Source organism: Clarias gariepinus, chromosome 12 (genome assembly GCF_024256425.1).
Source record: "Clarias gariepinus isolate MV-2021 ecotype Netherlands chromosome 12, CGAR_prim_01v2, whole genome shotgun sequence".
Lineage (NCBI taxonomy): Eukaryota > Metazoa > Chordata > Actinopteri > Siluriformes > Clariidae > Clarias > Clarias gariepinus.
In genome coordinates this window covers 7,039,420-7,066,492 of record NC_071111.1, presented here as the reverse complement: position 1 = coordinate 7,066,492, position 27,073 = coordinate 7,039,420, and the positions used below count along the sequence as shown (strand labels likewise).

General features: G+C 38.8%; 2 protein-coding genes across 4 annotated transcripts; one reads left to right on the top strand and one right to left on the bottom strand.

Moving 5' to 3' along the window:
- The first annotated feature begins 1,733 nt into the window (after positions 1 to 1,733).
- Positions 1,734 to 16,199, top strand: copg2 (COPI coat complex subunit gamma 2). The gene is made up of 23 exons (XM_053508384.1): positions 1,734 to 1,876; positions 2,395 to 2,447; positions 3,951 to 4,031; positions 4,118 to 4,189; positions 4,290 to 4,369; positions 4,463 to 4,538; positions 6,089 to 6,181; positions 6,267 to 6,353; positions 6,458 to 6,615; positions 7,245 to 7,378; positions 7,621 to 7,688; positions 9,456 to 9,644; positions 9,752 to 9,847; positions 10,456 to 10,699; positions 11,530 to 11,605; positions 11,737 to 11,840; positions 11,949 to 12,074; positions 12,197 to 12,265; positions 13,435 to 13,746; positions 15,018 to 15,115; positions 15,218 to 15,356; positions 15,570 to 15,668; positions 15,765 to 16,199. The coding sequence occupies exons 1-23, from the start codon at positions 1,840 to 1,842 to the stop codon at positions 15,893 to 15,895; spliced, it is 2,622 nt and encodes an 873-aa protein (XP_053364359.1). The 5' UTR covers positions 1,734 to 1,839; the 3' UTR covers positions 15,896 to 16,199.
- On the bottom strand, positions 15,350 to 26,867 carry mest (mesoderm specific transcript). Of its 3 annotated transcripts, XM_053508386.1 has the most exons (13): positions 26,707 to 26,867; positions 24,796 to 24,975; positions 24,608 to 24,687; positions 22,535 to 22,612; positions 22,018 to 22,154; positions 20,911 to 20,969; positions 19,891 to 19,931; positions 19,716 to 19,786; positions 19,387 to 19,488; positions 18,789 to 18,865; positions 18,275 to 18,338; positions 17,427 to 17,578; positions 15,350 to 15,695 (listed from the first exon to the last, which is right to left on the bottom strand). In XM_053508386.1, the coding sequence occupies exons 2-12, from the start codon at positions 24,944 to 24,946 to the stop codon at positions 17,461 to 17,463; spliced, it is 978 nt and encodes a 325-aa protein (XP_053364361.1). In that variant the 5' UTR covers positions 24,947 to 24,975; positions 26,707 to 26,867; the 3' UTR covers positions 15,350 to 15,695; positions 17,427 to 17,460. The 3 variants fall into 3 exon arrangements, with proteins under 3 accessions (XP_053364361.1, XP_053364360.1, XP_053364362.1); XM_053508385.1 differs by lacking the exon at positions 15,350 to 15,695 and having other exon boundaries at positions 16,239 to 17,578; XM_053508387.1 differs by lacking the exons at positions 15,350 to 15,695; positions 26,707 to 26,867 and adding an exon at positions 25,677 to 25,782 and having other exon boundaries at positions 16,239 to 17,578.
- Between the last annotated feature and the right edge of the window lie 206 nt (positions 26,868 to 27,073).

Genomic DNA, 27,073 nt, shown 5'->3' with positions numbered 1-27,073 from the left:
AGTAAGCTTCAGTCATGTGCAAGTCATGTTTTAATGATCTTCAAATAAGATCTTTAAGCAAATCTTGATAATTCCTTGAAAGTAATACAAGAATGTTAGAAAGCTTGTAAAACTGCACACATTGTTCATTTGCAAACTAGCAAGTGTTTCATGATATACATCAGTTTAATTTTATTTGTATAGCATGTTAAACAACAAACATTGTTACAAAGCAGCAAGATATACAGAAAGATATAAAGTCCAGCTATGAATTTGACATTTTTAAGTTTATCCCTAATAAACAAGCTAGGGTCAATTTACAGTACCAGTCAAAAGTTTGTACACACCTTTAAAGTCAGTTTTTTTGTATAATTATTTATTTTCTACTTTCTAGAATAATACTGCATTTTTTTCTAAACTATATAACTTTTAACTAAGTAAACTGGCTAACTAACCTACAGAAGAAGAAAAGGTCAAGGGTGTTAGTTTAGAAACAGAAAGAGATGAAGGTTTGTACTGTAGGTGTTATCTCTTTTTAATATTATGTATGCAGTAAAATTAGTGAGTATAGCACTTATGTTAATTCACCTTTATTAGCTTACATAACACTGCATATAATTTAATATTTAATTTTATAATTTTATGTTACCATAGGTAAAGCAAAAGTTAACTCTTTGTAAACTTAATGTAAACTAACTAAACGTCAAATAATATTAATCGTTTTATTTATAATAATACATACAATGTGTCATTGTCCCTTACTTTACATTATACATACTTTACATTATACATACTTTACATTATACATACATAATAATACATACATAGAGCCTCCAATAACTAACTGGACTCCATATTAACATCAATTAACATCAACTGTTATGCTGAACTGCCTTCCAACTAACACACTGTATGACTGCAGATCAATTCCTGCTCTCTGTTTTACCCAAATGAGGATGGGTTCCCTGTTGAGTCTGGTTCCTCTCAAGGTTTCTTCCTATTACCATCTCAGGGAGTTTTTCTTTGCCACTGTCGCCCTCGGCTTGCTCACCAGGGACAAACTGACTATTCTGATTCATACATATTCACATTCCATACGAACTTAAACAATTCTTTTGATTGTGTAAAGCTGCTTTGCGGCAATGAATTTTTTTTTTTAAGTGCTATACAAATAAAATTGAATTGATTTTTTTCCCAACTCTTGAAGCCTTGCATTTGTTTGCTTTCATAATTTTATTTTCAATAAAAAGTTATTATCAACAAAATAATAATACGGGGGGGGGGGAGGGGGCGGGGGGGCGGGGGCTGTCATATAATATCACTGTCCCTTACTTCTTGTTGTTGTTGTTGTGTGTGTGTGTGTTTGTCATATAATGTGTCATTGTCCCTCACTTGTTGTGTGTGTGTGTGTTTGTGTGTGTGTGTCATATAAGGTGTCACTGTCCCTCACTTGTTGTGTGTGTGTGTAATGTGCTCTCTCTGTGCTCCCCCAGTAGGTGGGGCAGTTAAAGTCAGGAATGATTTTATTGAATTTGTTCACGACATAAGATAATAAGACATAAGACTTAATAAGACTTAAGATAAGATAAGATAAGATAAGATAAGATAAGATAAGATAAGATAAGATAAGACAATCTGGACCCTCAGTCAGGAAGTGCAGCTCTGCCTCTATTTTATTGTACACTCACAAACTCTTATTTGAGACTTTTATTTTGAAAGACCTCCCGCCGGCCGCCATCTTGGATCTCCGGGAGCTTTGACTGCAGCAGCTGACGTGGAGCTGAGACTCGGAGAGAGTGAGAGTGAGAGGGAGACCGAGGCGCTGAGTTCTCACACTTATTATCCTCAACATTCCTTAAAATGATCAAGAAATTTGATAAGAAGGACGAGGAGGCGGGTGAGAACTCGTTTTAATTCGTTTTGCTCGTTTTATTCTGCGTTGTTGGTTGAGACAAATCGGTATGAAGTGTTTTAGACGTTAGCTTAGCTCAGTGCGATGCTAGTTCAGCTAATTAGCTAAGATTTCTCTTTAGTAAACCTTCTTCAGGCTGTTAATATAAACGATATTAATGTCTCATGCGCTTTAGTACAAACAAATAAATGCTCTTCTATAGTATATATTCTATATCTAACTAACCAGCATTGTCACAACCAGCTAACTTATTTATCATATGCTTTTAACTGAGTCAACTGTCTAACTAACCTGTACATTATTAATCTGACATTATGATGATGATGATTGTAATAATAATAATAATATTAATTAATTAATTAATAAAGTGCATGAAGTGTGATTTTATTTCTGCTTGATCATGTGACACATCACAGACTCTACAGTAAACTATTACCAGTCTAACCTCACACTGATCATCACTTATTGTGTGTGTGTGTGTGTGTGTGTGTGTGTTTTCACAGGAAGTGGCTCGAACCCGTTTCAGCACCTGGAGAAGAGCGCTGTCCTGCAGGAGGTGAGGAGACACGGGTCCGATCCGAACAGAAAGACCCGACACACTTCTATCCCTTAGATCAGTCTAATGTTGTGTCTTTGACTGCTCGGGGTTTTGGGTTAGGATTTGAGTTGGTGTTTTTTATTATGTGACTCTGGTGTTTGAGTTGTTCTATTAAGGTTTTTTTTTTTTTTTTTCTAATAAAATGTGATTTAGATTTATTTATTTACTTGCTGGGTTTGGTGTTTTCAGTGTTTGAAGTTGGATTTTCGAGTTAAAGTATATTGCATTATTTTTTTAAGTTGGAATTTTTTGTGTATTGTAGTTTTTGACCCTATTCATTTTTAGTGTTTTTGAGTTGTATGAGTTTTGTGTAGGTGTTTTTTTTTTTTTTTTTTAGTTTTTACACAAAGTGTTTTTATACAAAGTGTGATTTGGATCTGTTCGTTTGAGTTGTTGTTATTTCGTTTGTAATTAAGTATTTGAATGATAAGTTTAAATTTGGTGTGTTTGAACTGTTGCATCAGAGTTTTGTGCAGGTGCATCTGTAGTTTTATTTTACTTTTTTCTTTTTTTAGTTTGATGTTTTGCAAGTTTTGGAGATGGGATTTTTGAGCTATATTACATTTTTTGAGTTGTTTTATTTATTTTGTTTGTTATATTAAGTTTATTTTTAGTTGTTTGGATTAATTTTATGGTGTTTTAGGTGTTATGCTTAGGTTTTTGCATTGTTTAAATTTGTTTTTAGACAGGTTAAGTTTTGTTTAGGTAGATTGATGTTGAAGCTGTTGAAATAGTTTACTATTAAAATAGGTATTAAGTTGTCAAGTTCAGGTTTTTGACTTGTAACCTGAGGTGATTTTTGAGTTGGTTTTGAAACATGTTTTTGAGTTGTTGAGTTTGTAGTTGTTTGGAGTTGGTATTCTAACATGTATTGCATTTTTTGAGTTATCAGATTTGTTTTGTTTGTTACGTTTAGTTTTTTAATTATAAAGTTGTGTAGTTTAGAATTTAAAGTCCTTGCATTTTCAAAATATAGACCTTTTTTTAAATTCAATTTTATTTGTATATTGTAATCATTTAAAGGTCCTTGAGTTGTTGGATTTTTGGATTTGGTATTCTGTGGTGATTTTGGGTTATATTGCCTTTTTAAAGTTGTTGAGTCTGGGTTTGTGAGTTGTAAAAAAAAAAAAATATATTGAAAGAAATTCCAAGGTATTTCAATAGGTACTTCTGGGTTTTGGGAAATCTTGGGTGGGTGGATTTGGTGGATTAGTGTTTTTTTCTTTTTTCATTTATTATATCAGTTATATCAGTTATTTAAGTCGAGTAGCTTTGTGACGGACCACATGGTACGGTGTTGTAATACTTTGTACATCTTTGTATTGTTTGGTCAGCTAGGGTTATTTTTTTCAAACATAACAGAGCTAACAGCAGCTTTTAGGCAGTCACTGAGTCTGCTGTGTGTATGTGTGGTGTGTGTCAGAGCAGTGTTAGTGATCAGTGTGTGTGTTTTCTCACAAGGCTCGCATTTTCAACGAGACTCCCATCAACCCACGGAGATGTCTCCACATCCTGACAAAAATCATCTACCTGCTCAACCAGGTGAGTGATCTCAGCTGACTACTACGTTTCCCTCAGCGTGTGTTTCGTGCTCTCTAAGGTGTTTGTGTCTCTCCGTCTCTGCGCAGGGTGAGCACTTTGGAACCACAGAGGCGACTGAGGCCTTCTTCGCCATGACCAGGCTCTTCCAGTCGAATGATGTATATGTCGCTGTGTTAAATTTTCACTCACATTTATTATAATAATAATAATTATTATTATAAATAATATATTTTAACCTTTCTTTCCTTGTTTGTGTAGCAAACCCTGAGAAGGATGTGCTACCTGACCATCAAGGAGATGGCTAACATCTCAGAGGACGTCATCATCGTTACGAGCAGGTTGCTGTCTCTCACGGTCACATGATGTCTGTGTGTGTGTTGACTGTTGAGAAGCTTTAACCTTACCAAACCTGTTTTTATGTGTGTATTTAGTCTTACCAAAGACATGACCGGTAAAGAGGATGTGTACAGAGGTCCTGCAATCAGAGCTCTCTGCAGGATCACTGACGTGAGTCCAACGTGTCTTCGTTACATGTTTAATACATCAGCGCTTTCTCTCACTTTCTTCAGTTTAAAGTTTTAGTTTGTTTAATTTGCTTATTTATTTTTAAATACATAAAAAATGATCCTCACTCCGGTTATATTAAAACTTCTGTTAGCTGCACTGTCTCATCAGAGCTTTTAGTTTAAGGCCGCTGTCTCTCCAGTCACTGATGTGCAGATGTGAACGTGTTACATCAGTTCATTTGTAACTGCAGTGTGAGCAAAAATGGACCTCCCACTAGTGATTTACATGAAAGAACCGCAGTGTTTGGATTCCTGCAAACACAATCTAAAGCGATACTCGAACAAGAAAAAATAATCAAAAGTCAAAACCATTAGCTGGGAAATTCATCAACGCTTACAGTTTTCTGTGATTCTTGAGGGCCAGAAGTATTGGAACAGCATCAGGAAAAAAGTTCAACAATCAACGGTGCTCATTACAGTCAGACGCTTATTGAAGAGCTGAAGACTAAACTTCAGTTTCATTTTGAGGTGTTAAATCGTCCTTCCTATAGTCCTGATCTCTCTTGATCAGACTTTCACCTGTTCACGTCCCCTTAAAGCAGAACTACAAGGACAAAGATTCACCTCTGATGAAAAATGAAGACAGTGGTGCATTCGTGTCTCGCAGCTCAGCTGTAAACATTTTTAATGAGGGAAAACGAAAGCTTGTGGACAGACGGACAAAGTGTATTGAAAAACAACTTATAATATAAATATATACATCAGAAATAATTAGCAGTCAGAACAGGATCAATGTCTAAATAACAAACTACAAAAAAAATAAATCCTGATGTTGGAACAAAACATACATTTCTGTTTAATAATTAAGGGATCAAATAATGTATATAAGATGCAGAAAAGGACACTGAAAAGCTACACACACATTTTTACTGTAAAAGAAAATTCACCACAGTGTTCATCATTATGTACAACCCTTAAGTCCATTAAACATATTTTATTTGTTGTTTATATATTGAGACTTGTTTTATTTTTGACTCTTGAATAAGTGTTTAAACAAGTAAATCTAAATTTAGTTTTAAAGTTCTTAGAAAAAAATAGTCTTAAACATCTTATCTAACTTTAATATTGAAAAAAACAAAACATGACTATAGCCGTAGAAGGAAAAAAAAACAAGGCAAGAAAAATGATGCGTTTGTCTTTTCTAAAAGTTAATTAAAATTAATTCTACAGCCAGAGTGCAAATGGTTTTTGACTCACCCTTGTACTTCATTTTAAATTAAAAACACCATCCTGTTATATGAAACTTTTGAGAACATGATTTTACACATTACTCACACACACATTATGTCTCTATAGACATTTTTACATTAATAGAAAAGTACTAATTTACTTAAATTAAAAATTTTGTCATAATTGTAATGCTATGAGCTAACAGCCCCCGGAGCCGGAGCCGTAGCTGAGCTCATTTTCTAGATGACGAATAAAAGTTTGTTTTAAAATGTCTGTCGTTGTTGCCATGACGTGTATGGGATGTATTCCGTTGTCTTGTAGACCACCATGCTGCAGGCCATCGAGCGCTACATGAAGCAGGCCATCGTGGACAAAGTGCCCAGCGTGTCCAGCTCTGCTCTCGTCTCGTCTCTGGTAAGACGGAGGACAGACTCCTGATTTAAGTCATGATGTCTGAATGATGAGCTCACTGTGGGCGTGTGTTTGTGTTTTCTTTTAGCACATGGTGAAGATGAGTTATGATGTGGTGAAGCGCTGGGTGAATGAAGCTCAGGAGGCGGCGTCCAGCGAGAACATCATGGTGCAGGTCGGGCGAGCGGCTTCTACTTTTTTCTTTTTATTTTTATTAATTAAAAATAAACAAACAAATAAATAAAAAAATACCCTTACACTTTGCATTTTGCCTCACAGTACCACGCCCTGGGCCTGCTCTACCACCTGAGGAAGAACGACCGCCTGGCCGTCACCAAGATGCTCAACAAATTCACCAAGTCGGGCCTGAAGTCTCCGTTTGCGTACTGCATGCTGATCCGCATCGCCAGCAGACTGCTGGAGGAGACCGAGGGAGGGTACGGCACAGTTAATCTCAATACACACACACTGCTGTTTAAAGATCAGCATGTTTTAAAATTACTTTAACCAGCTAACACAAGTCTCAGAGCGCCCTCGGTGTGTGTGTTAATGCTCCACACAGTCTTACTTTATTTCACTCTTTCAAATGCAGTATTTCAATGTCTGCTACTCCTAAGTCATAGAACGGGTGAGCAACAAACCAGGGAAGGAGCTCTTCTTATATGAGGTCACATTTGGGGGGAAAAATCTAAATGGCTTGTTTTAACCCTGGGCAATACAAAACTGGAAAAAAAAGAAGCAAGGATGTTTTTTAAGCACATGTTTTTAGTTTTGTTTTTATAATTCTAAAAAACAATTATTTGTATAAAAGTACTTCACAGGAGATACTGTACTGCTCATGTATGAATAGTTTAGAGCACCACCTGCAGGATCACAGAGGAACTGCAACATTTTACTGCCCAAAATGCAAACATATACTGTATATCGTTTAAGAAATTATGAACATTCCTTTTTTATACTTGAAGTCAGTGTCATGATACATGAATCGCCACACAAAAGATTCACTGAATCAAGTTTTATTTTTTTCCCTTTCCATGATTCTACACACCTGTGTGTTCTCTCACAGACACGACAGCCCACTGTTTGACTTCATCGAGAGCTGTTTGAGGAATAAGCACGAGATGGTGGTGTATGAAGCCGCTTCGGCCATCGTCCACATGCCCAACTGCACCGCCCGAGAGCTCGCCCCCGCCGTGTCTGGTCAGTGTCTAAACTTTTTCCATCCTCTTCTTTGTCTTTCGGCTGTTCCCTTTCAGGGGTCGCCAAAGCGAATCATCTGCCTCCATCTAACCCTATCCCTGCATCCTCTTCTCTCACACTTCATGTCCTCTCTCACTGCATCCATAAATCCCTAAACTTTTTCCATAACTCAGTGTTTTAGTTTGTTTGTTTTCATGACTAATTGCTGATGCATGTAAATGCTATTGTTTTTTTTTCTTCAGTGCTTCAGCTTTTCTGCAGTTCCCCAAAAGCAGCACTGCGTTACGCAGCCGTGAGGACCCTCAATAAAGTGAGTCTGTTATTTTTTTAAATATATAGAACAATGTTCATCAGGTCAGGACCATATTTTGGACTTGGATGTTTAATTTATATAGTTTTAAAAAGTAAAACAAATAATGTATTAACTATTTAGACAGTTTCATAATTTTTAACCATGATGTATACAGTGGGGCAAAAAAGTAGTCAGCCACGAATTGTGCAAGTTCTTCCACTTAAAAAGATAATAGAGGCCTGAAATTTCTATGAGAGACAAAATAAGAAAAGAAAAATCAAGAAAATCACACTGTAAGAACTGGTAAATTCCTCTGTAAAATAAGTATTTTGTCACCTACAAACAAGCAAGATTTCTGGCTCACAGACAAAATCTTCTTCTTTAAGAGGCTACTCTGTCCTCCACACGTTACCTGTATTAATGGCATCAGTTATCAGTATAAAAGACACCCGTCCACAACCTCAAACAGTCACACCGAACAGCTGTCAAAGGACACCAGAAACAAACTTGTAGACCTGCACCAGGCTGGGAAGACTGAATCTGCAGTAGGTAAGCAGCTTGGTGTGAAGAAATCAACTGTGAGAGCAATTATTAGAAAATGTAAGACGTACAAGACCACTGATAATCTCCCTCGATCTGGGGCTCCACGCAAGATCTCACCCTGTGGGGTCAAAATGATCACAAGAACTGTGAGCAAAAATCCCAGAACCACACGGGGGGACCTAGTGAATGACCTGCAGAGAGCTGGGACCAAAGTAACACACGATGGAAAGAATGCCGAGTTGCATCCAAAGAACACCATACCTACTGTGAAGCATAGGGGTGGAAACATTATGCTCTGGGGCTGTTTTTCTGCAAAGGCACCAGGACGACTGATCCGTGTAAAGAAAAGAATGAATAGGGCCATGTTATTGTGAGATTTTGAGTGAAAACCTCCTTCCCTCAGCGAGGGCATTGAAGATGAAACATGGCTGGGTCTTTCAGCATGACAATGATCCCAATCACTCCACAAGGGCAACGAAGGAGTGGCTTCGTAAGAAACATTTCAAGGTCCTGGAGTGGCCTAGCCAGTCTCCAGATCTCAACCCCATAGAAAATCTTTGGAGGAAGTTGAAAGTCCGTGTTGCCCAGCGACAGCCCCAAAACATCACTGCTCTAGATGAGATCTGCATGGAGGAATGGGCCAAAATACCAGCAACAGTGTGTGAAAACCTGGTGAAGACTTACAGAACACGTTTGACCTGTCATTGCCAATAAAGGGTTTATACCAAAGTATCAAGATGAAATTTTGTTATTGACCAAATACTTATTTTCCACTTATTTTAATTTGCAAATAAATTCTTTAAAAGTCCTACAATGTGATTTTCTGGGTTTTTTTTACTTTATCTTAGAGGTATACGTACCTATGATAAAAATTACAGGCCTCTTATCTGTGGGGGGAACTTGCACACTATGTTTACCATATTTGGTCAAGTATCAAATTCAGATTTATATATATATAAAAATCTGAATTTGATACTTGACCAAATATGGTAAAATGCAAGCAAACTGTTAAATTATTCTTGAAAACAAAACAGATGCAATAAGTTAAACATAATTAATAAATATAGAGATAAACAACAGAACTACACACAAGTATTTATATGGAATTTGTTCCACCATTTAAATGGCCTCCTCTAGTGGATAAAATATGTATAGCAGTATGTTAACTACATTCCCTTTTTAATGATTGCTGTCTCTCTCTCTCTCTCTCTCTCTCTCTCTCTCTCTCTCTTTGTCCATCAGGTGGCGATGAAGCACCCATCTGCAGTGACGGCTTGTAACCTGGACCTGGAGAACCTGATCACTGACTCGAACCGCAGCATCGCTACCCTGGCCATCACCACGCTGCTAAAGACGGGCAGCGAGAGCAGTGTAGACCGGCTCATGAAACAGATCTCCTCCTTCGTCTCAGAGATCTCCGACGAGTTCAAGGTCCATAAGCTGGGAAATCATAAACCTGTGTCAGTGTGGTGTAACGTCTTAACAAGGTGTCTAATGTGCGTGTGTGTGTGTTTTTTTTTTTTTTTTTTTTTCCCCAGGTGGTGGTGGTTCAGGCCATTAGTGCCCTGTGCCAGAAGTACCCCAGAAAACACAGTGTGATGATGAACTTCCTGTCTAACATGCTCAGAGATGATGTGAGTCACGTGCAAGGGATTATGTGCCAGAAAGGGTTTTATGCAAATATTTGTGCACCCTTTGTACGCTGGGTTTACAAATGGTATGATATTAACAAGATGAAAAACTGATGCTTATTGGATTGTCTTAATGCACAATACAGCCACTTTTTTTTTTTTTTTTAAGTTTTTTTTTCAACATATTTACATTGTAAAAGGTATATATTATTTTGTGGGCGGGGGGTGCACAAACTTTTGCTTCAGCAGCCCTCATTGTTCAAATTCAATAGTGATTAATTTTTTTTTTTTAGATAAATGTATTTATTATTTATGAGTGTATTTTTACAAATATTTATTATACATTTTTACTATTTATATATTTTTAATAATTAATAAAAATATATATTTTTAAATATAATTTTTGCTTGGTATTAATATTATTATTTATTGAAGTACTAGAAATCAGTAAAACTAGCTTAATTTATTTTAACTAGCAGTAAAAAAATACTAGTTATTTATGGTAAATATTTTATATATCCTGACCTGATTTGGCCAACAAATAAACTACGACAGATATAAAAGTCCAGATGGGCGTTGCAAACTTGCCGATTCTTTTATTTTTCGTACAGGGTGGCTTCGAGTACAAGCGCGCCATCGTGGACTGCATCATCAGCATCATCGAGGAGAATCCTGAGAGTAAGGAGACGGGCCTGGCTCACCTGTGTGAGTTTATTGAGGACTGCGAGCACACGGTCCTGGCCACCAAGATCCTGCACCTGCTGGGGAAAGAAGGCCCTCGCACCCCATCGCCTTCCAAATACATCCGCTTCATATTCAACCGCGTGGTGCTGGAGAGCGAGGCGGTCCGTGCAGGTGAGCCGCAGGAAAGGGGAGAATATTAAAATAATAAACTGTCGTGTCTTTGAAAAGGTAAACAGGATCAGATAGGGGCAAGTGGTTCGACCTGTCTTCCACCATCAATACACACTCGTGGACTGAGATGGGGAGGGTTCAAACTTGTTTTTTTCATAAATATATATATATATATATTTTTTTTTTTTTATAATTAGCAGTGACTGTGGTAAAAGTTTTGAGAAAATTGGTTACACAAGGATTAATCCATAATCAATTGAGGAATAAAGCACTTGACGTGACGTCACTGAGGCCACATCGGATTCGATCATTCCCATATAAAAGCACGTGTGAAGTTTAAGAACGTACGCTTGTATGTTATGAATGTATAAAACACTCAGAGCAGTGCTGTTACAGAAAACTTATCACTGACAGCGTGACGGCGCGATGACGCAAACTTTCTGTTAAGACCCTGAACTCGATTATTATTTCACGCTTCTTACACCACAGCAATTTTTATTTATTTTTATTATTATTGAATTATTATTATTAAAGAAATGTCCTGGTTTTTAATCATGTAACCGTTACATGTAATATTGTGAAACATCCAGTTCCTGTTATCACTTTGTTGCTCTTGTTTTCACCTTTATTTTTATACACACAGTCACGTTTCCGCCAGCTTCTCCTTTTGTTTTGTGTGTTAAAGTTTACAAAAAAAATTATCTTCGTGCATCTTGTCATGTTAGAGTTTTTGCTGTTTGAAAGTTACCTCAGATTGTTACAAAGCACCGACACCGGAGACTCCGCACATGAACATTAAACAAACTATTTTTTTTTTCTTCACTGTGTAGCTGCTGTGAGCGCTCTGGCCAAGTTCGGGGCCCAGAACGATGACCTGCTGCCCAGCGTCCTGGTCCTAATGCAGAGGTGAGAACAACACTCACACCTGCTCTTATTATATTTATTTTAATGTTTTTTTTTGGTTCATTCATGTATAATATCCATAATTAGCAGTATGTTGTCGCTGATACTGTTTTACGTGTGTGTGTGGGGTGTAGGTGTATGATGGACAGCGATGATGAGGTGAGAGACAGAGCCACGTTCTACATGAACGTCCTGCAGCAGAAACAGAAGGCTCTGAATGCTGCTTACATCTTTAACGGTACGAGCCGGGTTCTCACTCAGCCATGAGTTTATCGCTTTTTAGAACTTTTTAATTTATTAAAAAAAATTTTTTTTTTAAACATAACTGTTTTGCATTTGTGCTCAGGTTTGTCCGTGTCCATTCCCGGCCTGGAGAAGTCTCTCCATCAGTACACGCTGGAGCCTACAGAGAAGCCGTTCGACATGAAGTCGGTTCCTCTGGCTACTGCACCGATCACAGAGCAGAAGACAGGTGTCCCCCCCCCGTTTCCCTGATTTACCTTCAGACAGATCTGTTCTAGATATTTAGCGTCTCACACTCGTTGTGTATATCTCTTAATTCACAAATGTGTATTTTTTTTTTTTTTTAAATAGAAATCGCACCAGTGGCTACAAGTAAAGCTCCTGAAAAACTGGCACCGTCTCGGCAAGACATTTACCAAGGTAAGCAGACACGTCCTGACGGTGAACTAATTAGAAGTTCGTTAATTAGCGTTAGAGTTCTCTGCGTTTTAGACCTCCAGGTTTCAGTGTTGCGAACAAATAAATCAACTGAAAAGTACAACGAGCTAATCGCGCTTGTTAATATAAGGTGTTTAAAAGAAAGAAAAAAAAACATGAACAAGGAAAAACATTTGAGTTACAAATTTCCGCAGATTCGAACTTGATGTTTAAATAGTGAGTTAAATAATTATTTAGTTAGTCAGAACTATTTGTATGATGCCAAAATAAATAAATAAAAATCTTCATTTGCGAATATTTCCAAAATTTGTGTTTAGTCATGCAACAGCAGCTGATTTGATTTTATGGACGTCAGCTGACCAAGAGTTTAAAAGAAAGAGACATAAGCAGAGGGAGAGAGATTGTGCAAGGAGGTGACGTTAAGGTGGCTCCAAACACTTTTTAATCTAAGTAGAGTTCGTAAGTGTGAAAGATGGACCAGATCACCTGATGAATCTTTCAGTACTACAGGTTTTGTGTAAGGCTGGAAGTTATGCACGTTTAAGGGAGAAAAAAAAAACCAAACTTATTTTGTCTGTGGTATGTATTCCATAAGTGTACAATCCCATGAAGAAAAAAAGATGATTTTAATTACATTTAAGCATTTGGCAGTGACCTTTGAACATGCTTTGTTGTTGTTGGTCTTTCGGCTACGCCCGTCTTGTAGTTTCCATTATTGAAAAGATAATGACGCTGGGTTACTAACTAGGTACCATCAGTTTAATTACTGAAGAAACAGATATGATCACATGATTATTTCATGCGTAAGTAAAAATTTTGGACACTTGGTTAATGATGTGGCACTTTGGATACAGATGTGTGTGGCTTCAAGTTTTTTTTTTACTCTCTAAACTGTTGAAGTAAGACACACAAAAAGCTTTTTAGGATTCTAAAGTGATGTAATAAATACAGGGTGGGTCACGGAAAAGTAGCCTGTCTAATACACCGGTATAATGCAGGCAACCGGCAGAAAGTGTAAACCAACTGCTGTGTATATGTTTAAACAAAATCTTTATTTATTACTCATCTTGGAATAGAAATATTTCATTCATACATATAGTTAGTCTTATGTCCCATTATGTAGACTCTTCATCCCTCTCTCTCTCTCTTAGAGCAACTCTCCACCATTCCCGAGTTCCAGGGTCTCGGTCCTCTGTTCAAGTCGTCCGAACCGGTGCAGCTGACCGAGGCCGAGACGGAGTACGTGGTCCGCTGCATCAAGCACACGTTCGCAGGTCACATGGTGTTCCAGTTCGACTGCACCAACACGCTGAACGACCAGCTCCTGCAGCGCGTCCTGGTGCAGATGGAACCGTCCGAGGCTTACGAAGTGGTGCATCACGTCCCGGCTCCCAGCCTGCCTTACAACCAGCCCGGCTCCTCCTACACACTCGTCCGTCTGCCAGACGACGACCCCACAGCAGGTGTGTGCGCTGTGTGTTAGTGTAACATCTAGTGATGCAGCATTAGTTTTTATTCTCACAACATTACGTACAGTACACATGCAGTATTCTCAAAAAAAAAAACCCTGAGTTACACTCAACAGCAGCTTAGAAAACCGGCTGAATCAGAGGACATGAGTTTAAATGTCTGTTTTAAAGTTCCTATTTTGTCATGTTCGGTATCCTAGAGATAAATGTCAAGACTGTTTTGTAATCACCCCACAGCAGTTGTTTACTTCTTACCTGCTGCAGTGAGAGAATTACTTTATCCACAGGAGAGCTGTCGCTACGCTTTTAATCTCACTCTCCCTACAGGACTAGTTTTATCTCAGAGTTTTACCATCATTTTCTGATCTGATCCGATTCTGTAAAGCTGCTTTGTGACGGTGATCATTTGTTAAAAGCGCAATCGGCTTAAAAACTATTTTATATGTTATACATATAATACAGAAAATGTGTGTGAGCCAAAGAAGCGAATTTTAAAGTTTATACAACATGGAAGTGACCAATCTTGCTTCAAGTTGTTAACGTCAGCCGTTAAGGAGAGATGATTTAATGAGCCCCAAAAATGGCTCTTTTTCAGCGTTATACTGTTTCACTTAAAACAAATCGTTTAAACCACTTCAAATCATTTAAAATGTAAACTATTCATATTTTTCGAGTATTGAAATTGGTGTAAGCTTCTAAAAGCAAATGACCTGTAAAAAATTCTTAAATCAAAGCACTTACGTAAAATTAAGGAATTATTTTCTCCCAAAAAATCCATAGTGTCCGTAACCATGTCAAATTCATGTTGCAATATCTTAACAATTTGACATTTTACAATAATACGCTTTTTTAGGTTTACATCTTTTAATGTAAAATCTAAACTGGCCAAGTTTCATCTGAATGACAGTTAAGATCGTTGTAAAATTTAAATTCAAAAAAGTTTCGGACACTAAAACATAAAAGGGCTTGAAACTGTATTTAGAAAATGTGTTTCTTTTTATCTGATAAAAATATTAATGCTTCTCATCTTTTTTTCTTTTTGTAAATATGTATAAACATTAAGTATAATGAAAAATGTTGTAGTATGATGTCTGAAAATTAACTTTTTTAACCTGGGTGAGACACTGGGACGCTGTTTAGCACCGATACCATGTTTTGGCTGAATATAAATTAAATGGAATTGAAATTAATTATAAAAATCTTAACTCCAGCTACTCTAAACCTTCAATATGAACCGTGTCCTGACCTTCTCTTTCTCCCCTCAGTGTCCTGCACGTTCAGCTGTACGATGAAATACCTGGTGCGTGACTGCGATCCAAACACCGGCGAGCCCGACGACGACGGTTACGATGACGAATATGTGGTACGTTCATTACGCTGAACATGTGCTGTATCGTACCCGTGTGAAAGCTGTTCACGTGTACACCGTGTGTATTCCTGACTTTGCTCTCTCTGTTGTTTTTAGTTAGAGGATCTAGAAGTGACGGTAGCAGACCACATCCAGAAAGTCCTGAAACCCAACTTCGGGGCAGCGTGGGAGGAGGTGGGAGCCGACTTTGAGAAGGAGGAGACGTTCGCTCTGGCGTCAGTCAGGACTCTGGAAGGTAACGTCAGGGGTTTGGGGACATGAACAGACTGCTGCTGCCACTTTCTCTAGCTAGTGGATAAAAAGAAAAGCTCTGCGCTGTTGGTTGTCCATCATGTTTGTTTTGTTGGCGGTAATTTAATCAGACATCTTGAGCAACAAAAAAAAATCATGATGTAAGCATTCGTTTCGCTACAGTTTAACACCCACTTTGCTGTGTGTGATTCCACAGAAGCCGTCAACAACATCATCAGCTTCCTGGGCATGCAGCCGTGCGAGCGTTCAGACAAGGTCCCCGAAAACAAGAACTCTCACGTCCTCTTCCTCGCCGGTACGTCCTCATTTCATCATCACGCCTCTGAAATGAAATGTAAAAGTTGAGATCTGTTGTTTAGACTCTGTAATAAACACTCATCACGTTGTGCAGGCGTGTTCCGGGGAGGCTACGACGTCCTGGTGCGGGCGCGGCTCGCCCTGGCCGACGGAGTCACCATGCAGGTGACGGTGCGAAGCACGGACGAGAACGTCGTCGACGTCATCCTGGCCTCTGTTGGTTGAGGTGATGAGGGTCACACGCCAGTCTGTACCAGTTCTTATATGTTATGACACTTGTATACCTTGCACATCTCTCGCTCGTCATTCAGCTTTATCTTTCGTTGTTTAAAACCTGACGTATGGGGAAATTAAGTAAATAAAATAAAAGTACAGTTTAAACTACTTGGCGTTAAGAACGTTAGCTGTGACTGTGTTTAAATATTAAATATTCTCTTCTTTTGTCTCGGTCACGTTCAGATCATGGGCAACATGATTTAATCCACAATGAGATTTACAATAATTAATAAACAAGAAAAACATTGATGCACATTGTTGTTGTTTATTTCCCTGCTCATTCAATACTTGTTCATTTTACAGCAGAACCTCGGCATGCAAATAAAACCTGATTCAATATTGTGATATAAGGTAAAGAAAAAAAAATTGGGGGGCAACGTCGGTACCCGGGGTTGACTCTTTTTAAACAGGTTTAGCTAATCGGGAATTCTGATTTAACTTTTTATTTTTTTTACACACAAGATAAAAAATAAAGCAGGGCTTTCGTATTCCAAGGTTCCGCAGTAATTCATTACAAGTGTACTTTCATAAAAATAATCACTTTCATACTCTCCTTTAGCTGGTGCAATTCAGGATATATATATATATATTTTTTTTTTTTTTACTTTAATATTTTAATTCAGCTCTTGTTGGAGCACTACAACAGTCAGAAAATAGCTTTCAATAAAGCGAGCCCTCACATCTGAGGTAGCGAAGCTGTGACTTGGAAGAGCGTTTGTGTGTTACAGTATCCAGAGTATATGATGCTATCTGAAACAGATTTAAATTTGATGAGATTCTCATCTCATACATGCATTTTATTTCTGTTTGTTTTCCCACCTCATCTTGTCTGAAGGTGAACTAAATCCTTTTATGTTTGAGAGTTCGACAATAAAAACTCAAACACTGAAATGTAAAACACTTAGCTGATTCCCTGAACACATTACACCCTACATCTTATTAAAAAGATACAGCCTGGTAGGAGTGAACAAATTTCCCTAAACACACTCCTAAACCTTGTGAAAAGCCTTCACAGAAGAGTTAAGGCTGTTATGGCTGCAAAGGGGCGGGGCCCACATCATATTTAACACTATAGATAAGGAATTGGATGTTACTCAAGTTCATATGCATGTGAAGGCAGGGGAGCGAATACTTTTGGCAATATAGTGCATCTTTCTAAAGCGATTCTTTCCAATAATGCATTCTAGTTTACTATAATCAGTGTAGAAATCTTTTTTGGTTCCAGGCTGAACGACGTGTTCAGTAACCAAAGTTTAGAATCAATATTATAAAAGCTGCTAATCAATAACACAAAACTAAATCCGTTCATGTACACTTCTCCACTAACATTAAGGGAACACTTGGTCACGGTTTGAGTTGGAAATACGAGTTCAAATCAAACCGAGACTAAGTCTTCTCTTCATTCTATCGAGCAGTACATTTGCTAAGCCTCCTAAATCTCCGACCCTAAAGACGACCCTGAGCCGTGACTCCCCTTCACCTCTTCTCCAGCGCAGGATGTCCGAGCGCTCCGTTCAGAAAGAGTTGATAAAGCCGAGGTAGGCGTTTGCGAAGCCCGTAGGATCCTCCAGCTGTGGGTAATGGCTGATGTGCTCGTCCAGAATCGTCACTGTGGACCTCGGGACTAGTTTTCTTTAAAAAAAGAAAAATACACACATTGTGTACACCTTTATATACATATATACATACATACAACACCCAAATACATATATACTGCCTGGCCAAAAAAAAAAAAAAAGTTACAACTTCAGAAGGGTCAAAATATTGGTCCTCATCAGGTACTAATAGAAATTAAGGAGATTTGAAACGACTGGAATTGGTTTAAGCGCTGTCCAACATACCATAGTATTAAACCCTGGAAGGACAGAGCTGAACCTTAACTTACATGGAACATAGTAATATAAATCAACAGTAAAAAAAAAAAAAAAAACAGAAGCATGTTTAATAGTGAAAATAAGAGCATGTCCACACACACGCAATGTGATGAGAACTCACAGGATTGGGACACACACGTCCTGGTGTGATAAAGGTGACTGAATCAAAAACTTAAGTGTGTGCGACTTTTTTTTTTTTTTTTAGCAGGGCAGTGTATACAGTATATACACACATACAGTATATTGTGGTGTAACAAAGAGAAATATGATGAGAAAAAAAGCAGTTAACATGCTTTTCATCAGTTAAGTTTCCTAACAGCAATTAATATTAATTATTTAAATATAAACATCCCTAATACACACAATAATGCATTAGATCTGGAGCAAATAATAAACACCTGTAATCTGCAGCTGCACTATTTTTTTTTTTTCGAGAAAATGATAGTTGACTTACTGGTAGAGATGAATAAACTGGGGGTGAGGATTGACTGGATCAAGCGGCCCATAGATCATGTGCACTGAAAGAGTCCAAAGCAGAAAGAGCTATAGATCTCACACACACACACACATCACGAAACACTAACAGGTCACATTCCACAGTGTATAAAGGGACAGTGTTCGTGCAGGAGGACCCTCAAAGAGTCTAGCAGGAAATAACACTTGGGTTCGTCTCACTTTGGCAATCCAGAGCGTCACCTGTGTTAACGTCCTGCGCGTATTAAATAAGAGTAATGTGACGACTGCAGCTTAGCCTGATCTCTAAATTATTATTATTATTATTATTAATAAATGCTAACTTAAAGAAGGATAATTTTCAGTATTTTAGTAAAGTAGTGTTTGAACTAAAAACTCTTTTTCCATATTTAAGCACTTATGCAAAAAAAAAAAAATTAGCTCCACCCATAAAACACCATATAAGGCGATTGATTCCCGGGTGTGCAGGTTTGTTTATTTCTATAGACACTCACGTGGGGTTAATGTCGAGGTGAGGGCTCCGACCCATCGCTCCCGGTGCTCCAGCCTCTGATTAATATACTGCAGGATGCTGCAGGAGACACGCGAGGAAGGAAAGGAAGAAAAAAACATTAGGACAAAAAAGGAGGGGAAAAAAGGAGGGGAAAAAAACCAGAGCGAGACAGTCTGACCTACTCGGACCTCTACTGCAGGGTTAGCAGATTCTCTACAACCAAAAACTGATTAAAAAAATCCAAATGTTGCTGTTTGACGAAGATAAAGTTCACATCACTGACATGACATTTTCGTTAACTAGACGTTTAGGGAAGGAGTCTCCAGTGTCAGAGCTTTGAGATTTAAAGCCGTCACATTTCTGACGTCCTCATGATAGAGGAGTGTCGACCTCTCAGGAACACGTCAAGCTGTTGAGGGAATCATTCTTTAATAAAGATTAAAATATTGTACAAGTTTTAGAAATCACTTTAGCACCTGCTGTAAAGAAAAAAAATACATAATCGTCAGCTTCACAAATTCTGCTTCGTCTCATCGTTGTTGACTGTTTGTCCATATAAACCACGTCCCGTCGTGTCTCTACTCGTTTAACATCATCACCTGTCTATGACCAGGTTTCCGTCGTTAAAGCGGATTGCCGTCCACATGTCCCAGAGCTCGGCCTCGGTCGGCTGCGTGTGCGGCCCGAAGACATCCCCGATCCTGCCAGACGCAGACAAAACACTTTCAGTAGCCTTTAAAGCTCAGAGCATTATTTAAGCCATTATTATTTGTTTTTAATAAACATTAAGAGCTCAGTATAGAGTAATATGTCCTTTTTTTCAGCAAAAAAAATGTAAAAACTTTTTCTTTTTTTTTTAAAGGAACAAACTTTTTTCTTTTCTTTTTTTTAACACCTGGCGGGGAAACGAGTCGTCTAATCCACTTACCCTTTAGAGAAGAGGTAGAAGTTTACAAGTCTGGTTAGCAGAGGAGAGATGAAACCAGAATCCTTCAGGACCTGTGAACGTCAGGGACGTGGACAAACAAACTAGTTATTCATTAATAAATAAATCAAATAAAAACAGTAACATTGTACAAACAGTGCTGTGAACTGGGACTCACTTTCTGTAGAAACCTCGGGTAATGCGTCTCAGGGAACACACCTGCAGCGACCGTGTGAAACATATAGCATTATATATACACACACACATTTCACTTTAGTGCTGTTCAAGTCCTGATGTTGATTAGAAGGTCGAATGTGTTTCCTCACAGCAGTAAAGAGGTTTATCTCAATACAAGTCTTGACATGAGCTTTATAAAGTGAGTAAACAAAACAAATACGCATGATGTGAAGTGAGAGAGACCGAGCAGGAAACGGTAGGACGTGCGGGACAGAGTGTCCTCCGGGTCCAGGGTTGGGAACCACTGCTCAGGAGAAACATCTGTGGATTCTCTATTAAACATCTTCTAACATTGAATCATAATGAAGACATGGATTTTCTTTACAGACACTTTAAAGTCTCTTGGATTAAATGCACTGACTGGCGTTACACAATCGTTTTTGTATCTACAGTTTACACCAAGACACAGGAGGACGTCTTGAGCCATTAACTCTATTTCCATATACTGTACACCACCAGTCAAAAGTTTGGACACACCTTTTTTTTCCCCCTGTTTTTTTTTTCTTTCTACACTGTATAACAAGTCTGAAGGCGTTAATCCCAAATACACAACAATCTCCGCTGGACAGAGATGTATCTGCTACTTCTGCTCTGTAAAGCTCCTCATAATGCCATGTGTGTTTTATCATAATTAAAAAAAAAAAATCCAGTATTGCTCTAGAATGTAGAAAATAAATCACTAAACAAAGAACATTGGATTAGAAGGGGTGTCCAAACTTTTGACTGGTACTGTATCTCTTTGGTTTGTTTTTGCAAATTTTGAGGCGGGAAAAAAAAACATGCGAGATCATAATGTTTAATCACTGTATCTGTAAGGTGTGTTAGCGTTAATGACTGTTAAATAAACTAAACCCCCCTGAGAATGGGATCACAACAGAACCTTCAGTCAACATGAGAGGAACGTGTGGAGAGAAGCCGGATGAAATGATAGGGACACGTTAGTGAGAGAAACGTACTGTACCTCCGTTTGAAAGGCAGAGGCTGTTTATGGCCAGGTGTCCAGTTCGATTGTTGTCACTCCTGTGTGTTAAAACCGCAGGTAAGATCACTGAAGCCCCCACACACACACACACACACACACACACACACACACACACACACCTGCAGCTTCTTCACAGCATCTTATACAGTATAACCCTCACCTCCACTCTGAGACACGGCCTGCAGGTCATATTCATGTATTTGGCAGATATTTATTGATCCAAAATATTCCATTTATTCAGTTAGTTTTTTTTTAAGTATCCTTTTATTTTTCATTTCATTCATGATATTTTCATTTCCTTCCTTTCATTATGTTTTATTATTAAGATCATGTAAGTGTAAATGCTGTGTTATTTTAAATATTGAGCTGTTTTTTTTGTGTGTGTATGAGTTCTGTTCATCTTTATCAGATGTTTTTTTTTTTGTCTGAAAACCATTGAAACAATCTGGCAACCCAGCAGTTGTCTACTAGCCATCAGGGTCGTTGTGGTTGATCACCGAAACATTCATTTCCCATTAAATGGAGTCTGATACGAGGTGGTATCAAAAAGTTTTGAGACTAGTAGTTCTGTAACACGCCAACAGGTGGCAGCAACAGGCTGCACACACAGTCACAGGGAGCACCGAGCTTCATGAGTCAGCGTGCCAAAAGACATCGTCCTGTGTATATCAGGAGCTGTGTGACTGGTGATATTTTGACGTTACCATGTCTGCTAATTTATTATGTACAGCAAGTTAGAACAAAGAGCCAACGTGAAGTTCTGTACGAAATCCGCCACAGAGACGTTTGACCAGATTCGGCAAGTTTGTGGCGATGCTGCAACGAGTCCACGACTGGAAAACTCAAGGCAGGTCCGCAGCTCGACCGAGTGCACGCTCATAATCTCTCTCGACATTAACCGCATTATGCTTTGAGAATTCGTCCCCAGGGCCTCCAGATTCTACTGCCGGGTATTAAGGCGTCTCATGGAGGACGTACGGTGCTGAAACAGAGCTTATAACCAAAGCTTATCTTGAAACCTTTTGACACCACCTCGTACGTTATGTTGTGAGGCCGAGTGTGTGATGCGAGAACACGTCCGCTCACCTGTAGAGGAGCTCGAGTGCCACAGTGTCTCCATAGTCATGTGACAGGAGGTTGATCTTCTGCTCAGTGAGGCCCAGGTGTGAGATTAAAGCCTCCACTACACCGGCCTGCTCGAAGACCGAGTACCGATGTGGCCTCTGGAACGGACAGACGAGCCGAGATGTCACGTCATGTGGCCGTGTGTTTCAGATCAAATATATTGAAAAAACTCATTTCATTCGGTGTTCAATTTTTTTGTCTCAGGTAGCACGGTGATGCTTCATTTTACATTTTTTGCTTTTGTATTATTGTAAATTAAATCAAGACTTTAACTATATTATATTTCTGATATTTGTATCCTCTACCACGTGGCTCTTTGGAGACATCAGATAAACGACTCATTTCTGCATCTACTATTAATCCACAGACCCACGTTTGAAAATCATTCGCTGTATTTACACTGAACAGCATTTCATCATCACACGGCATCAAAACTGTCATTAAACAGGAACACTGGAGATGAGGACACGAAGCTTACAGGTTTGTCCGAGAAGCCGAAGCCGAGGAAGTCGAGCGCGATGACTCTGTTAAACCGCTGACTCAGAGGCTCCCAAATCTACAAAACAACAGGTGATGATGTTAAGGAGGGACACTACTGATGCACTCATACACAAACACTTCATCATTACACATCACAATCTGTTTACTCCTTCACATACATCCAGTGTTCACTAGACGTGTCCTGGGGACCTTTATTTGACTCAATAGCCGAGAGAGACAGAGAGAGGACAAATCTCAGGACTAGGACACAGCTCACATTTAGATCATTACTGTTTATCATAATTACATAATTATGATTATCATAATCACATTACTGCTGATCATCATGTTATTTATATCATTATTTACTATTGTGTGCTCGAAAGGCTCAAGAGGAGACGTGGAAACACTTCTATCATAGAGTTGGTGGTTGAGAGGAAAACCTCAGTGTTACAACTTTAAACCTGATGACAAGGTAGAGCGTTCTCTCAGTACCAGACTGCCTGATACGTTTCTGAAACGCTGGCCACCCAGGAACTCCTTTAATGACCCAAACAAAGTGCAAGTGGTGATGGTGAGCGAGTGTGTGTGTGTGTTTACGGTTCACACAGACAGACGCATCTCCTCCGTGTCGATTCTCAGGGATCAGACGTTCCCACTCGCTAAATGTTCACAGACAGACGGCGTCCTTTATGATGTTTGCGCCGTTCAAATGTTTCAGAGTCTCATCGCTGTATCGTTCACAAAGTCTTATGTAAAAGTCAAATCACTTTTACGCCTTCATTCACCAGGAACATTATCACTAATCCCGGTTTGACTCGAACGGCCCTTGTATAATGACAAAGCTACAATTATCCAAGAAGGAAGCAGTGAAGCTAACAGTTAACTTGGGAAGATGTTGTGCTCGGTCATAAAGAAGCTGTTCAGAGCCTCGTCACGCTTTTTCAAGCAGGAAATTTCCAGCACAGTGACTCACTGGCACCTTTAGGGACGCATCTCCGAGCGTCATCTGCTCGAATGGATGGAAGGACAGGTGAATTTTCAGGGAGAAAGATGAATCCTAGATCAGATGATATTGCAATTCTTTTGTGGGCCAATTCACAAACGGCCACACTGAGTCCCAAATAGTTTTTTTTTTTTTTAATATGTTTGCACTTGATGTAGTTAAATGTTGCAGTTCTTCTAATATCCTAAACTATTCAGACATTGGCGGGAAGCACGGTGCCCTCCGGTGTGGTAGGAGTAAATTATTTGTGAAGATTGTTTAGAATTGTATATATTACATAATTATATACAAGATAATTTTATATATACAGAGTCAGCCAAAAGAAAATGTATACACACTTCAGGAAAAGAAAAACTGTGCACCAGATACCAACATTTACAATTACATACAATATTTTCAGCGTGTAAGTGAATGAATAAAAAGTTCGATACACTGTACGTGTATGGATAGAAAATGTCTGTGCTATAAAGCTGTCCTGATGGTAAGTAATCATAATTTCTGAAAATAATCAAAACAGAGTTCACAGTCCAATACAGTGGAAAACAGCTCCGAGACAAAATGATGTCCAGGATTCCCTCTCGTGATTTAAGGGCGCAAAGGCAATACTGTTTCTTTACACATGTGTGGGGAAAGGGGACAGGGATTGTTTCGAGTGGATTGTTATGCTTTACATTGTATATTCGTGTCAAAGGCGTATAAGACTCACTTTGTCGGACTTAAGAACAAATCAGACTTACAAACCTGCTCTTGAAGCAAAACCCGTTTGTAAGTAGGGGACTAACTGTACGTTATATATTAATATACATGATTATGATAATATTATTAATGTTGTATTAATAAATATATATCATACTATTTTTTTTTCCCGAAGTGTGTGTACATATAATTTATATATATGATACTTATAGAACCACAATACAGATCGAATCAGCACCAGACTCCCAGTAATACTGACTTCACCTGGGACAATTTTTGTCCCTAGATATTATAATAATAATAAGAATAATAATAATACTAACATGGAGACTAAAGCGAACTGAAAGTGAGACAGTGTACAGTCCTTACCTTGTGCCAGTCGTAGCTCGAGGTGGGAAACCCATGAAGCAGCAGCACCACATCCGCGCTCCCAACAGCACCCTTTGACTCTGTCACCATAGAACCACAGCGCCTCGTTATAGTCTAACAGCGATGGTACAGTGGACAGTGTTTAGTGTGACCGAACAGCAGCACTACGCCACGCGAGCCGAGTTCACCTCTGTAAAAGATTCGGTGTCCTCTGAAGCTGAAGAAGCTCCCGGACGAACGCCAGGTGTGCAGCGCGGGTGAAAGCGGAGGCTGTGGGACGTGCAGGTAGACGGCGAGAAGAGGGACGAGGAGCAATGCACACTGCCACCACTCCCTCATCACAGCACAGGCAGATACACACTCCGCTTCTGTCGAACACACACACATACACACAACACTGCTTAGATCACGGGTCATCTTTACCACACAACACTGATGGACGAGGTATCGAGCAGCTCCGACAATACTGCACAGTGCAGTAGCGTTTCTATAGCAACAGGTGTTTAAATAACCTGCTGCTTTATAACAATAAAATAAAATAAATAAATAAAAATGTGTTATAGTCTGCAAAGTAGCCGCGGTATCGGAGTTATAAAACACTATGGAATGTTTGGTCCCGATCCCTTGAGTTCTGTCTGCATCGTACGTGTGGAAGTGCTGGTACTCTCACTATTAAACACGGATCGTTTTTTTTTTTTTATGATTTTATTTCTCTAAGCATTTAACTGATCTCTATTCACATTTATTTGGGGGGAAAAAATCCGTCCACAGTTCTTCCTCAAAGATGATGGGTCACCACTATCTGTCTAGGTTTTAATAATGTGCATCAGCTCTTAACACAATTTTAATAGTTTCAGCAACCTCCTTAGTTGTTTTCTTTGCTTGATGCAGGACAATAATTTAATCCTTCTGAAACAGAGGAACATCACTGCCAAGACCACAGGATATATCTTCTGATATGGCTGTTTAAGAAATGAAAAGCTCCGTACTGCGTCAGTTAGGATTAAACAATGTGTTGAAGCTGATCTATATTAATCACTGCAGTATTTATCTAATGGAAGGCTCTTACCTTTTTCTTTAGTTCAGTCCACATGGTGACTTTTTTCGCCTGTGCAGTGTAACGAATAAAGGCTTGGCTGAACTGAACATCCCGACATCGCTACTCAGAAGCGCTCTACTTAATCTGAAGCTGTTGAGTAACGGCTCATGTAGTGCACTTCTGTAGGGTGCTGTTGGGATTTGGTATGTCTCCTAAGTGCCAGGATTAACGTAAGCAGCTTTTAAGAGTGCAGACATGAAATGATGAACAACTGCACATTTGTATAGAAACTCTCTTTAATACAATCTGGGAAAATCTAGCGTCTTTTTGACGTATATGAATATACTGTATATATATAATGATGCTAAACTGCATCTGGTGCTGATTACTTGTACTATGCAATGACAATACACTTGTACATACCTTCCTATTACAGTATATAACAATCTTTATTTAGATTTATAGCAGGATTGATTATTAATCCCATTTCTAGACACATCTTACTCAGATCAACTTTTTAAAGAATTCATGTCTAAAAACAAATCACATTTATCATTAGTTAGTGGAATTACATACTGTAACTCTTTACATGAATAAATGTATCGCCAAACAATCTGAATCATGATATTTCTAGTTGATTTCTAGTCATTTCATAGTAGGAAATATTATTGAGATATACCTGATATCAGTGTGACGGTGCAGTTATAGAGTCTGGATCTATAGGACTTTGTCCATATAAGGAATTTAATATTGTTATTGTTATTATTATCTCTTCGAAAGTAATAAAAGACTAAACAAACACCAGCACTCATCACTCACATGCACTGTTGCCTACAGACCCAAACACTCAGGTCACCAGGTTTTCTGTATTAACTTTCATTGACTTTGTACATACATGAATATGATATATATATATATATATATATATTTATACATACATACACACACACATATATATGTATGTGTATGCACACGCATGTCTACATAAATATGCACATAGATTTGTGTATTTATACATTATTAGTGTACAGTATATACAGGTGGGATGTAGAGTACGTACAGGTGAAGAGTTCCGGGTCATGACCCTGAGTTCCTCCAGTCGCGCTGCACGAGCAGACTCACTCACTCACTCACTCACTCACTCAGTCTCACGCGCGCTCTCTCTCGCGCTCTTCCTCCTGTCCGTCCTTCCTCACATGTAACGCTTTTTGTTGTTGTTTTTGCTCTCGAGTTCACTTCGACTGTCCCTGAGCGCACACAGCTGTCCGCTGCCCCCTGCTGGAGCGGATGCCGCATTACACAATAATCCTGCACATGCAGTGTGGGTCCAGCCCTCAATCACTCCACAGGGCCTAGACTAGGACACTACATGAGCACTATTTGCACTATTGTCTTACATTAAATTGCACATCTAGTTTGCATTGCAG